The following is a 14,205-nucleotide window of genomic DNA, read 5'->3' as shown; positions in this document are numbered from 1 at the left end:
GTCCATCACTAAGGACCCTCACCATCCGGGACATGGACTCTTCTCGTTACTACTGTCAGGGAGGAGGTACAGGAGCCTGAAGACCCAAGTTCTCAATTCAGGAACAGCTTCTTCCCCTCCACCATCAGATCTCTGATTGATCCATGAACACTACCTCATTATTCCTCTTTTTTGTACTATTTATTTTTGTAATTTATAGATTTTTATGTCTTTGCACTGTACTCCTGCCACAAAACAACAAATTTCACGTCATATGTCAGTGATAATATATCTGATTTTGATCCCAAAGGTATTCCCTCAGCATAGTTGGGTCAGCTGTAGCAGGGTTTAGTGTCAAACACAATGGAGAATGATGATATAGTACCAAAATAAGGATAGTGTGCAACTTGGAGGGGAGCATGCAGGTTGTGTAGTTCCCAACTGACTGCTGCCCTGTCCTCCCCGGTGGCAGAGGTCCTGGATTTGGGGAGTGCTGTCACAGAAACCTTGGTAGGTTATTGCAGTGCATTTTGCAGATGATACACACTCACCTACTGTCCTCCAGAAATGGAGAGACTGAACATTTACAGTGAAAGATTGAATACAAAGCAAAGGGACTGCTTTATCCTGGATGGTGTTGAGTCTCTCAAAGGCTGTTGAAGCTCCAACCATCCAGGCACATGGAGAGAATCCTATCATACCCCTGATATGGCACATGGATTGTGTAAAGGGTTGGCTAGTCAGGAAGTGAGCCACTTGCTGCAGGTTACCCAGCTGCTGTCCTCTTAAAACAACAGTATTAATTAGGCTGGTCCAGTTAAGTATCTGGTCAATGGCGATGTCCCTGGTTGTTGATCATGAGAGACTTTGCAACAGGAAGGTCAAGGGGAGTTGGTTAGACTCTTGCGGGAAATGATCACTCCCTGCACTTGTGTTTCAAGACCGTTACTTCCCACTGAGCAGTACATGCCCAAATGTTGCATGCAAGATGGAAGATTTAATTATCTGATTAGCAACAAGGGGAATGAACTGTGCAACCATAAGTAAGCATCTATATCACTGACATATAGTCATTGAAGAGGCATCTGGAGATGGTTGGGCCTTTAACATTGCCCAAAACATTTCCATAGCAATATCCTGAAGCTGAGTTAGCTGACTGCCAACAACTGTAATCAGCTTCTTTTATGCAAGGTATAATTTCAGCCAGTGAAGACCTTCTCTTGAATTTCCACTGTTTTTCAACATAAATTTATGAAAACCAATATTTATACTTGATTAATTATGCCAGCCACAGACGTTTAAATGATGATTTCTTACTATTCATCAACATAAAATGTAATACTTTTTTCCCCCAATCAGTCAACAGAAAAAAGTACATATTTCAGCAAAATAAATTCTGAGACATATCTCTCAGTAAAACTTTTCACCTCGATAAAATTCACCGCAAGTGCACTCTCAATCATCAGAAAAATGCGTAAAGACATTGTGGATTGTCCTACTTGCAGCACTTAATCACTAACAACCTGCTGAATGTTGTTCTATTTGGGTTTTGTCAGAATGACTTGACTTCACACTTCATTCCAGGCTCCATTCACAATATTTTATCATCACTACTTGGCCAACATAAATTAGGAATTTAGTAAATAAACTTTGACAGAGCATGAACACTAATGCCAGTCTGATGTCACAGAAGTTATTTACCAGGATTACATTGGGGGATAAAGAGTTATGTGGACAGACTTAGTTTATTCTTCTTAAAGCAGAGGAAATTAAATGGATATTCAATGGAAGTGTTCGAAATTATGAGGGGTTTTGATAAGCATCATTAACAGCTTCCAATGACACATATTTGAAATAGCTGCCAAAAGAACCACAATGGAGATGAATTTTTGTTTTGATCTGAAATATATGGCCTGGAATAGTGATGGAAGCAGATTCTATAGTGAATTTCTGAAGGGAACCAGATAGGTACTCACGGAATGAAAAAAAAACTGCAGAGTAAATGGAATGCACAAAGGAGTGAGACTAACTGAATAGTTCTTTCAAAGAGCTAGTACAGGCAGGATAGACTTCTGATGTATCATCTTATGACCTACAGCATTATAGAATGATACGGCATAAAAAAGGAGTCCATTCGCCTTACCAAGTTGTTTCAAAAAAGCTATCCATTATACCCTCCTCCCTTTGCCCATTACCTTGTAATTCCTTTTATCTTCTTGCTGCAGATATGCCAACTTGGGCTTTGACAATATGATTCTTCTCAAAGTTCAATTTGAAATCCTTCCCAAATTATTTAGTACAAATTCACTGGAGAGTAAATCAAGCCTACCAGTGATCATCTATAATTTGTTTCTAATTAAGATACCTACCAGTAACGAGTCTGTTATAATAGCTTCAACTTCCACTAAAGAACCACATGGATGAGATATCAAAGATTCGGTAAGATGCAGAATAGCCTGTTCCAGACTAGGGAGGTAACGCAGCCATAAGTTCATAACTGCAGACTCTGACAGGAAGATCTTTTTCCTATTTAGATGGGAAAAGGATGAGAAAAGAAAGAAATGAGAAAGTTAGTATTCCTTTTGGATGTGATTTAAAAATCTCACTGATTACCCAAGAGTAAACCCAGTTCCAAAAGATCAAAATCACCTCAGTCCATTCCAAAAATGACAATATTGGACTTTATTCACATTACCTCTTTCACGTGTCCTGAAAATGGTGACTATGACTGAAGAAAGGATGCAAAACAGACTGACATTATTCTGAATTTCAAAAAATTCCCATTTAAGCATGCATTCTTATAACTTAAATTGTTTAGCAAAATTTTGAAAACTGTATATTAAGCTGGAAAATGCCTGAACCTTTTACAGCTCAAATTCTTTTGAACTCTAAATAAGAATATTTTTTTTCAGATGTTTAATTGATATTCAGCTCTCAACATATTATTAATAATAATATAAATAAGTCCAGATGCATCAACACACGGGTAGAGAATTTCAGGCATTTTTCCAAATTCTTACTGCAACTGCAGAAATATCGGGAAATCTCTGCAGATATCAAAAGAGGAAAAAAGCTACTTTTTCTGTGTTTCTTCAAAACTGCCACTGAAATTACAGAGGAGATCGGGAGCTTTATGGAAATTTCACACAACAGCGATTGGCACACCTGCCTCAGATTTAAAACTCAGAACATACCCAGAGATTGGCTGGGGTCTAAAAATGTTGGTAAAATACAAATTGCAGATTCTTTTAGAACCCCCAACCCCAAATTTAATGTAAAGTCTATTTACTCCCTAACAATGCAGATTTGAAGAAGCCTTCCCATTTAATTTGAAATGGAATGCATCTGTCTTGCTAACTGTCAACTCCCATCTTCAACTTTATGCTTCCTATTGGGGGAATCCAGCAACCAACACAGTGCCTTTATAAAATCGAACAACTATTTTCAAAAATATAGAAGTCAATCCCACTCCACACCCACTGATTGATGCTTGTTACTACCTGGTTATAATTCAAACTTTCCCAAGTGCTAACTACCAAATTCAGTATAGTATGACTTTTTGCCGGGTTCCACCAACAGTCCATACCAAAGCATTTTTCAATGCAGATGTTAGTAATTTCCGGGACTTGTGCAAATGTGGAAGCCCCAAACTTACTGGACTAGTTCCTGCCATGGAGCCCTGCAACAGAGCAGGAGCTTACCAAGTTTCTCCAACAGCTACAATGGGAAATCTGAGGTCGGACCCTATATCAGGTCCAAATTGGCACAAGATTTACAAGCCTGTTTATTTGAATAGGGATTGTAAGGCGCTGAGCAAGAAAATTAATTGTGTTTTATTTTTAAGTCTTTAATGTTTTAAAAATATTTTGCATTTTAGTTGATTTTTATAACTCTTAAAACTATTTTAATTGTTTTGGTTATTTCATTTTTTAATGTTCTGAATATCGGCAACATTCAGAAACACTAGAAGAACTGACAGCTTTGACAGATGGCAAAGCTGTGGTGGGGCATTGCCAACTATCCAAGAGTCCTAGAGGTGTTTCAGGGCCAGGACTTGTTCTGACTCATTCTTCTTGCCAAATGATGTTGCTCAGGAGTTTTGCCAGTCAGCTCCAGGACTGTCTGGGGCAGTGAGATCAGCTATTCAGATCTGGAAAAGTTTTCCTTATTCCACTGTACTTAACTTTGTTAATACATTGCAACTTCACACTAAGAAGCCCAAAACCTGAAACCTAAATTACTCTCTGAAAACAAAATTGCCAAAATGCATATGTGCAGGGCACATATTAAGAATGCAGAATATAACTTATGGAAAATTAAACCACTCAGGTATAATGGACACATGCAGAAAATACAAGTAGTGGTTTAGTGAAGGCAAAAGTCAGAATACACTCCAACAAAAATAAAACATACAGAGAAAGCCAGAATGTATCCATTTTCCAAAGTTAAAATCTTGAGGGAAAAACACAATTAAAATTATGCTTTTCATGAATAGGTTTGGTCTCCTGCTTTTCACATCTGGAGAATGGATTGAAATCCACTTCAAACAGGTGAGATCAAAGTGTCTTCTGAATGTTGACATGCAATTTCCTTCCAAAGTATACTTAATTCAGTTTCTGGTGGGCCAGGTCCCACAACACAAACTGTGTCGTCAGTTTGCCATTAATTAGCAATCATACTTCGATATTATATTATAACTGACGCAAGAATGGAAAACATGTCACACAGCCTTCATGTCACCTTGTTTCTTTTGGCAATTGGTTTAAATATGCCCTTAGGTTATCAACCTGTCAGCCACTGGAAACGGTTTCTCTTCAGTTACTTTGCCCAAACCCTGCATGATTTTCAACACATCAACCAAATTCCCTCTGTTCTGCTTTCTCAAAAGAGGACATCTTTTCCAGTCTGTCCATTAAACTATAATTCCTGGAAATATTCTGATAAAACTCTTTCGTATCCCACCACATCCCTCCTAAAGTATGATCCCTAAAATTGAACATTTAACTCCAACTAAGGATAAATATGTTGGATATTGATTTAAATGCACTATTTGATTCAATGGGTGCAGACCCAATAGTAGGAGCAAAAGACTGTAGGATATGGGAAGGAGTGGAGGAGTGGGGAAACTATTGTAAATTTGATCGACCAACAGGTCAACTTTTGTGCTCTACATCCATTACACTTAAAAAAAAACTAAACTCAAATAAAGCTTACCTGAGTCCCATACACCGCAAGATACTGTGCCTGTGCCATTTCTAACCTGATAAAGGGTGTTTGAGCAAATTCCCCACCCTAAGTGCTAGGGAACTGCCAAACTTCACACTCCACTGACAGAGCTCAGTCAAAGATTCCCTGGCAAATAGTTGTCTGGAATTTTGCGACTTCTGCATTCACCCATACATGCATGGGAATCTCAGACTTCTTCTCACTTATATGCGGAATAATGCCAATAATATATGCAGTTCCAGCATTTCTCTGCAAAGTCTGGGTCATTAGCATGGTTTCCTCTCTGCAGAATGACTACACGCTTCCACAGTCAGATAGCTCAAGTACACATACGTTGAGGCTCACATTAAAGGGTACAAAGCTGCTTGGCTTTTGGACATTAAAGGATTAAGGGACTGGGGGTTGGAAATAAAAACAACAATGCTGAAAGCACTCAGCAGGTCAAGCAGCAAAATAATGGAGAGAAACCACGTCAACACTTCAGATCAAGAACCCTGCATCAGAACTGGAAGGAAGAGAATATAAATATGTTTTAAGTTGCAGGGAGGGCAGAGGGTGGAGAGAACAGAGAGAATGACTGTGAAATGAAATATGTTGGCCAAAGCTAGAGACAGAAAAGAGAAAAGAAGAAATAAACTTTCCCAGCGAGGTACTGCCAGAGGTATAGGAGAAAGAAAAAAAGGTGGTTACTAGAAATTGTTAAATTCAATACAGGCGACCCCTTTGTTACAGCCATTCAGGTAATGGAAATTCGTCCTTACAGAATTCACAAACCACTACCCACAATTTTGAGAAACGGAATAAAATCCACTCTCACAGAATTATGTGGGGAAAAAATGTAAATAAACACAGAATTTAGTTTTTTCAACTTGCAGATGACCCAGCTTTGTGTTATGGAAAATCATAATGCAGACCGTTTTCTAGAAACGCAACTCCCCTGTGACGAGGGGGTCACCTGCAATAAGCAAGATTACACACGATATGGGCATAGTGCAGGAATACGGCATTGAACCAAAAGAATGGCAAAACAAGCACAAGGACTCGAATGGCTTCCTGCTGGCTATTTCTTGCATTCTAAGAGTCATGGAGCTATAGAACACAGAAACAGGCCCTTTGGTCCTACTCGTCCATGCCCACCAAGATGTCTATCCGGGTCCTATTTGCCTCCATTAGGCCTACATCCCTCCGCACCTTTTCTACCCATGGCACATTATGCAGGAGTAGGATAGAAGAAAATTCCGTGAAAGAAACATTTATCTCACGACTAGAAAAGGACCATTAAAAACACCACTATTTACTAGCTAGTACATAGTTAAAGCACTCATGTTGTTCATTCAAGTAATATGATGACTGCAAAGTTTACCATAGAGACTAATTTACCAGTCATCACATTGCTAGCAAGAACAATGTGGTGCATGAAATTTGTCCAGCCTCATTATTTCCATTTGTGTCTAATAATAAATAGTTTGGCCTCTAACATGGTGTGCTGCTGGGTTTTATTACTGCTTTCCATTAAGGAACATATTGTCTGTAGATGCATCTGTAGTCTTCAACAACTGTTGCAATTCCACTGTAAATTAGCTCTAGAATCTAAAGCAGCTTGATACCAACTTGTTATTGATGCACCACAGCTGCAAAAATTAATATGAAAAGTCTGTTCCCGATCTGCAGCTCTGTTAAAGAATTAGTAGATAAATATGATGGAATAAAAATTAATGTCATAGATTAATAAAATATACATCATAGGCAAAATATTGCCTATCAAAATTTTTTAACTGTTTTCGTGGCTAGTTAGCAAATAAATACTTTTTATTTTCATTAAGCAAGAATCATTGAAATTTATAGCACAAAAAGAAGCCCTTTGGTTTATTGTGCCCATGCCAGGAAAAGATGAGCAGTTGTCAGTCTTACCTCAAAACTATAATTCCCCATCCAAGTCAGTGTAGTTATGAATCTCATCTGCACCCTCTCATATGCTTACTGTAGTTTGATGTACAGAACTGTACAGTATTCTGCTGTGACCTAGTTAGTTTTATGTACCTTTATCATAACTTCCACACTTTTATATTCTATGCCTCGGCTGATAAAGGCAAGTATCCAGGATGCTTTCATAACCAGCTTAATGTCAACCCCTCTACCTTCAGGAATCTGTGGACACAATCTTGAATTACTCTGTTCCTCTACACTTCTGTGTATCCTACCATCAGTCATGTCTGTCTTCATCTCGTTTATCACTCTCAATACTATCAATCATTGCCCATTCTAAAGCGTTCAATTCTGTCAAAATATTTCCAAAATGCAGGACCTACCCAAAAATTAAATACACAATTCTTTAAATCAACACCTAAGCAGCACCTCAGATGTTCTGCAGCGAACATTTATCCCACTCAGAGCAGAAAGATACTTGATTCCACTTGGTGCTAAAACAAACAGATAGTATTACTGCAATTTAAAAAAAATTCTAAACACAAAATCCGGGTTCAATATTAGGAAACAAAAACTATGAAACATTTGGATCATAAGAGAAATAAGCTTCCACCCTCACTGTACAACACCTACTGCCTTAAAACACGGAAGTCCCATTGCATCCAAACATTCTCTCATCCTAACACTTCCAAAGCTTCCACACTATTCACATTCAATCCTCCTGGAATGCAAAACTACACTTACCAAACTCATACCTCCATTAAAAAATTAGGGCTAATGTTCCTCAAAAGTTTGGGCAGCACAACAGTAAAAATGCAATAGGAACCAGATAGCAAGTCAGGTAGAAAATATTTAGTTGGGATAAATGAAAACTGAGTGAAAGGGTAGAGCCAGAGGATGACCTGAGGTGATCAGGACTTGAGGAGATTGCAGCAATTATTTGGGGTGAGGATATAGGGGGGATCTGATTACAACAGCACTGACCTGGAACCAAAAACTAAAGCTGCAGATGCTGGAAACCCAAAATAAAAACAGGAAGTGATGGAATTACTCAGCAGGCCAGGCAGCATCTTCAGAGCTGACAATGCAAATTGATGACCTTTCATCAAAATTAGGAAAAGTGAGAAAACAAGCTGTAGAAAAGTTTTGGGGAAGAGAAGCCGCTGATAGGGTGGAGACCAAAGGAGACTGAATGATAGAAATGGGGGCTATGCTGGCTGAGGGAGGCCAGTGAAGGTTTGACAAAAACAGATAATCTGTCTGGAAGAATTGAAGGACCTCAGAAAAAAAATATGATTGAACTTTCAGGAACAGAACACTGTCACTGTTGAAAATCTGAATTAAAATAGAATGCAGGAGATATTCTGCAAGTCCAGCAGCATCTACAGAAAAAGAAAAATGGAGTTAATATTACAGGTTGATGACCTTTCACTAGAAATAGTCAGTTCTGATACGAGGTGACAGGATGGTAATACGAAATTGTTGAATTACATGTTGAGTCCTGTGGCTGGAACCTGTCATCAGAACGTGAGATGGTCTTCCTTGAGCTGACACTGGGCCTTGTTGGAACAGTTAAAGAGGCCAAAAACAGAGGTCAGACTGGGAGTAGGACAGAGAATTAAAAAGATAGGCAACCAGAAGCTCAGGATCACCTTCAGACTCAATGGAAGTGTTCTGCAGTCACCCAATCTACATTGGGTTTCTCCAACACAAAGCATTCTCCAATATTGCAAGCACCAAATGAAATACACTGGATTGAATAATTTGCCTATTCATCCAGAAGCTGTGTTGAGGTCCTTGGATATTGGGAATGGAAACGGTAAAAGGGTTGCATGAAAAGCAGAATGGGTGTTGAAATGGAAATATGAACCCAGGGAGTCCCAGAGGGAACAGTGCCTGTGGAATATTGAAAGGAGGAGAGAGGAAAGGCGGCACGGTAGCATAGCGGTTAGCGCGACACTATTACAGTGCCAGCAATCGGGGCTCGATTCCCGTCGCTGTCTGTAAGGAGTTTGTACGTTCTCCCATGTCTGCGTGGGTTTCCTCCGGGTGCTCCGGTTTCCTCCCACATTGCAAAGACGTACGGATAGGTTAATTTGGGTTTAAAATGGGCGGCACGGACTCGTTGGGCCAGAAGGGCCTGTTACCATGCTGTAAATAAAATATATAAAAAAAAGAAAACATATAATATGTCATACCACTTTGTTGAAGGTGGCAGGAATTACAGAGGATGATCCATTAAATGTGGAGGCTGGTGGGTTGGAAGGTTAAGACCAGTGAGATCTTTTCTTGCTCTCGGCTGGAAGAGCGGAGCTGAGGATGGAAGTGCAGGAAGTAGACAGGCACTGTTGATAACTCATGCCACGGTCTGCACTGAATGCTGGTATTTCTCACCATCTGGGGAAGCTTCAGATCTCTGGAAGAATGTGGAAGTTCCAAATCTATTGGACGAGAACCGCTAGTTATTTCCTGTCCGCGCTTTTAGATGAACTCCTGGTGAGGTCTGATGACAGAGCCAGAGCTTGCTGAGATTCCTCAGTATTTAGTGGGGAATATGTTCCTGGATCATGTAGCAGGTCAGTGATTTGATTGAGGCTTATAAAGCTTTGGATTATAAATCAGTGGAGGAAAGGTAAGAAAATGGCACGTTGCATTTTTTCTTAGTTTAATATTTTTTAATGATTTAAAAGTATGTTAAATTAGTTTTTATCTTAAAATTGTTCCATGATTACATTTTTAATAACTTTTCAAAGGAGTAGACAACACAAAGATTGGTGGAGCTATGGACAGTGTAGAGGGCTATTAAAGGATACAGTAGGATATAGATCAGTTGCAAGTATGGGAGGAGAAATGGCAGATGGAGTTTAATTCAAGCAGGTGTGAGGTGTTGCACTTTGGGAGGTCCAATGTAAGGGGAAGGTATACAGTTAATGGCAGGACCCTTAACAGGATCAATGTACAGAGGGACCTTGGGGTTCAAATCCATAGCTCCCTGACAGTGGCCATGCAAGTAGATAGGGTGATAAAGTAGGCTTGCTGGCCTTCATTGGTCATGGCATTGAGTTTAAGAGGAAGGAAGTCATGTTGCAGGTATATAAAACTTTGGTTAGGCCGCACTTGGAGTACTGTGTTCAATTCTGGTCGCTGCATCACAGGAAGGATGTGGGAGCTTTGGAAAGGGTACAGAAGAGGTTTACCAGGATGCTGCCTGGATTAGAGGTTATGAGCTATAAGGAGAGGTTGGACAAATTTAGATTGTTTTCTCTGGAGCGTCAGAGGCAGAGGGGAGACCTGATAGAAATTTATAAGGTTATGAGAGCCATAGATAGGGTAGACAGTCAGAATCTTTTTCCCAGAGTAGAAATGTCAAATACTAGAGGACATGCATTTAAGGAAGAGATGGGGAAAGTTTAAAGGAGATGTGCAAGGCACTTTTTTTTAAACACAGAGAGTGGTAGGTGCTGGAATGGGCAGCCAGGGGTGGTGGTGGAAGCAGATACGATAGTATCATTTAAGAAGCTTTTACATAGACACATGAATATGCAGGGAATGGAGGGATATGGATCATTTGCAGGCAGAAGGGATTAATTTAATTTGGTATCATGTTCAGTGCAGACACCGTGAGCCAAAGGGCCTGTTCCTGTGCTGTACTGTTTGAAGAAAGGAACAAGTCTGACAACTTTTATAACAAAGCTGGTGGTAGCTTTGTCATCTGCTAAAGGTTTCCATGGATGGGGCTTGTCTAGCAACTACAGATCAGCCCTTTAAATCATTCAAGGCTTTGTCATTGCCCAGAGCCTCATTGGCTTGGCTCCAGGACTATATGGTGCAGTGAGGCTGGCCTTTTGCATGCTGAAAAGGGAAAATTAGTGGAATACTAATACAAATAACAGATTCTCCTTAGGAACATCTAAGCCATTGAGTTTAAGGGCAATGAAAGACAGGGTGTCATTTCAGGAATAATAAATGAGATATTAGTAGGGAAAAGGATTGGCATTGTGTGTCCTGGTTGTATTGAAGTTCACAAGTAGATGAGGCACAACACTAGATCAGTCAAGTTCATAGCTGATACAGGTGGAATGGTTCCAACAACAAAGTCCAAATCAGGACTGAAGTGGGGCTGAACTGGTAGTTGGAAGTCTTGATGAAAAGGTTACAGTATTCAAAGGTTAGCACATTAGATGAAGCTGTATACAATGGATGACCAATAAGGAGACCGGAGTCAGTGGCAAGGCAAGGAAGATGCAGTAAAGTATAAACACTTCATGTTATGCAACTCATCAGAACTCACTGACACCAATATAACTGAGAAGAATAGATAATACACCTCCTGCTGTTCTTTACTGATCAATGCCAACTAGCTGTATGCTGACTGAATCAGCATTTGGGACAGCAGCGTTTCGCTTGGGAATCTGGAGAATAAGAAAGGGCTTCAATATTTTTGTTTCAGTTTAATACACAAGTTGAATGTCTAAAAAAATGCAATGTACTACAATGCATTGGATGGTTGCGAGTCACTAATGCCATCATTGTACCACCTCACAAACGTGTTTGACAACAAACCTACAAAAGCAAAAATGTACCGTTTTCAGTTTGTAAAGCAACTGTCTTTGTGGTCTTGCCAAATGAAACTGCCAATCTGTGTTGAATTATAGCTAGTTTTCATGTAAAAATCCTCTGTCCACTAAAAAGTGGATTAAAATTCCAAAATTAATGCTTCTAGAACCTTTGATTTTGATGTCATCATAATTTCATCCCATATCACATGTTTCAATGGACAATTTTCAAACCCAATGTGTCACCCTCCATTATAAAGTGATAAGTACTTCTGCCTGGTAAATATAAGTAAACAAAGGTCTATTTATAGCTGCAAGTAGTCACTCTGTTTAACTGATTACTGCTTTTTGTGAAGGATCATGTTTAAAGCTAAGTATTTTGTACCATATTTTCAAAATTTACAATAAATTAAAAGTGTTAATACATAATCATTTCTATTATATCCCAATATAATTAAAAGCATGCAATGTATTTTGCAAAATAAAATTACTATTTCATTGTAGAAAAAACATTGTGCATATTCCTGACAATGAACTAAGCACTATGAGAAAATCATTGCTTAACAGGGAAACTCAAACGTGGCAGAATACTGCATTGCAAGGTAGGAGATTACTTCACTTAAGAGTTCAGCGTCCAATTGGTTCCATTTCAGATTAATTTTCAATATTGGGTTTGGCACACACTTACATTATAAGGTATGTTAATTCATTCCACAATGCTATCTTTGGAATCTGTACAGAAGGAATATTTTTTACCAAGCAGTATTTTATGGATTTGCTTCTGATGATTTCTGTGTGGGCTTGAAGACTATAAATTATGCATGCCATATCACAAGCCACAATTTAATGTTTGAGTAAGAATTGCTGGGGTTGCAAAAATTTAAAAATGTAGCATTTGCCACCAATGTTTGTGGGTTACTGTAAATAATGCTTTGTTAAAGAATGTTGATATTTTATTATATTTTTCCATGCATTTCATACACATAATTTCTGGATTTAAGAAAAAAAATCTACATAACATAGCAATTTATTGAAGGTAAACAAAAGCTTAAAATAATTTTACTTTCTCTTCTTTCTGCCAATTTCCATGTACCCGCCAACATTTGGTCTGGGCAACTTACTTGAGTTTCAGCCACCACCCCAACCTTTACTAAAGTGTTCAGCAATACTATTAGAGCTGAACCCAACCCAGTGTCAACATATGCAGACATCCAGCAAAATTTTTAGATTATGATTAAATGTGGGAATCCTAATAAATTTTCATTTGCCCAGGTTATACTGATCAACTGTAATAACTGCACACAGGGGGATCATAGTGGCAACAAGTTCTAGTAACTCAATATTTTGATAACAGAAATTTTCCTAGGCACTCTTAGCATAATTCAACCAAGTGGTGGGATAGCAGAATCATATATCAGATTCAAGACACAACCTTAGCCTTCAGGTTCAATATTTTTTAATCTCTCACTTTTTTCTTTTTAAAATAAAACCCACATAGCACAACAAGATGGTAGGCAAGATGTCTCAGCTCGAGGTATAACTGACATTTAGCAGTAACACATGGTTTGGCCTTCAGTATCAGTGGGAGTTAATCTTGGTGTCTGACAGCAAGCAGTGGGTTCCCGCGGCTTTTAATGATCTCGTGCTTTGACTCCATTAAGCTCCTGCTCACAGCTGGCACCAATGTGTAAAGCTCTACGTGGTAAAGGCCTTTCACAACTTCCCTCCCCACCAGATTCCCCTTCTGGCCTCCAACAAACCTCTTTTCTTCTCTGCTACAGCTCTTTTCTTGTTCCATTCTTTTATAATAATTCCTCTGCTGTATTCCTTCCCTACAGTAATATTCCTTTGCAATTTTTGCTCAGCATTTCTCTGTCTGATTGTTATTTTTTTTAAACCAGATCTTTTTCTTACGTCAAGGATTTTGCTACTTTGTGGTACGAAACACAAGTGAATTCACAGTACTATGCAGGAAAATGGCTGGAAGGACATCATGCACCATTGGAGTATCTGAGTTTCAGGTGTAGATGGATCTGGTTTAAATTATTTGTATATTTTTGAAATGGAAGCAGAATGTGAGTGCAAGGAGTGTACAACATATGTTGTAACAGATGTATCAAAAACACAGGTAAAGAACAACAGGTTCAAGACACAAACCTGGATCATAGATTTCACAAACATGCTTTCACAATAGGACACAGAAGACAAAAGGTGCCTTCAGTATAACATTGCAGAGGAAGTACAAGAAACTTCCAAATTTGAATGGACCTCCAATTACAAGTATTATTCAAACCCACAAAAGCCAGCATTAAAGGTCAATCTTATTATGAAATATAAAATATTTCTAATGCTCTTGTCATATTATAAATTTTATTTTGATGGGAGACAGTTGTAGAATTTTTCATATGAAAAAATAATCCACATTTTTTTGAGAGGCTTCGTTGGGCATCAAATATTCATCTGACTATAGCTGGGATAGAATAAATGCTGCTCCCAACTCTTTTCAGCAACTGAACCA

The 14,205-nt window shown here is 38.8% G+C and overlaps 1 protein-coding gene across 3 annotated transcripts in view; it reads right to left on the bottom strand.

Moving 5' to 3' along the window:
• The window catches only part of fancc (FA complementation group C), a 147,943-nt gene that overhangs the window by 41,991 nt on the left and 91,747 nt on the right, over positions 1-14,205 (bottom strand). For all 3 annotated transcript variants that reach the window (XM_052020040.1, XM_052020041.1, XM_052020042.1), the window contains one exon: positions 2,349-2,505. In XM_052020040.1, the coding sequence (XP_051876000.1) occupies positions 2,349-2,505 (157 nt within the window). The remainder of the gene's footprint in view (positions 1-2,348; positions 2,506-14,205) is intronic.

The sequence above is a fragment of the Pristis pectinata genome, chromosome 7 (assembly GCF_009764475.1).
Source record: "Pristis pectinata isolate sPriPec2 chromosome 7, sPriPec2.1.pri, whole genome shotgun sequence".
Lineage (NCBI taxonomy): Eukaryota > Metazoa > Chordata > Chondrichthyes > Rhinopristiformes > Pristidae > Pristis > Pristis pectinata.
This window is presented reverse-complemented; position numbering and strand designations above follow the sequence as displayed.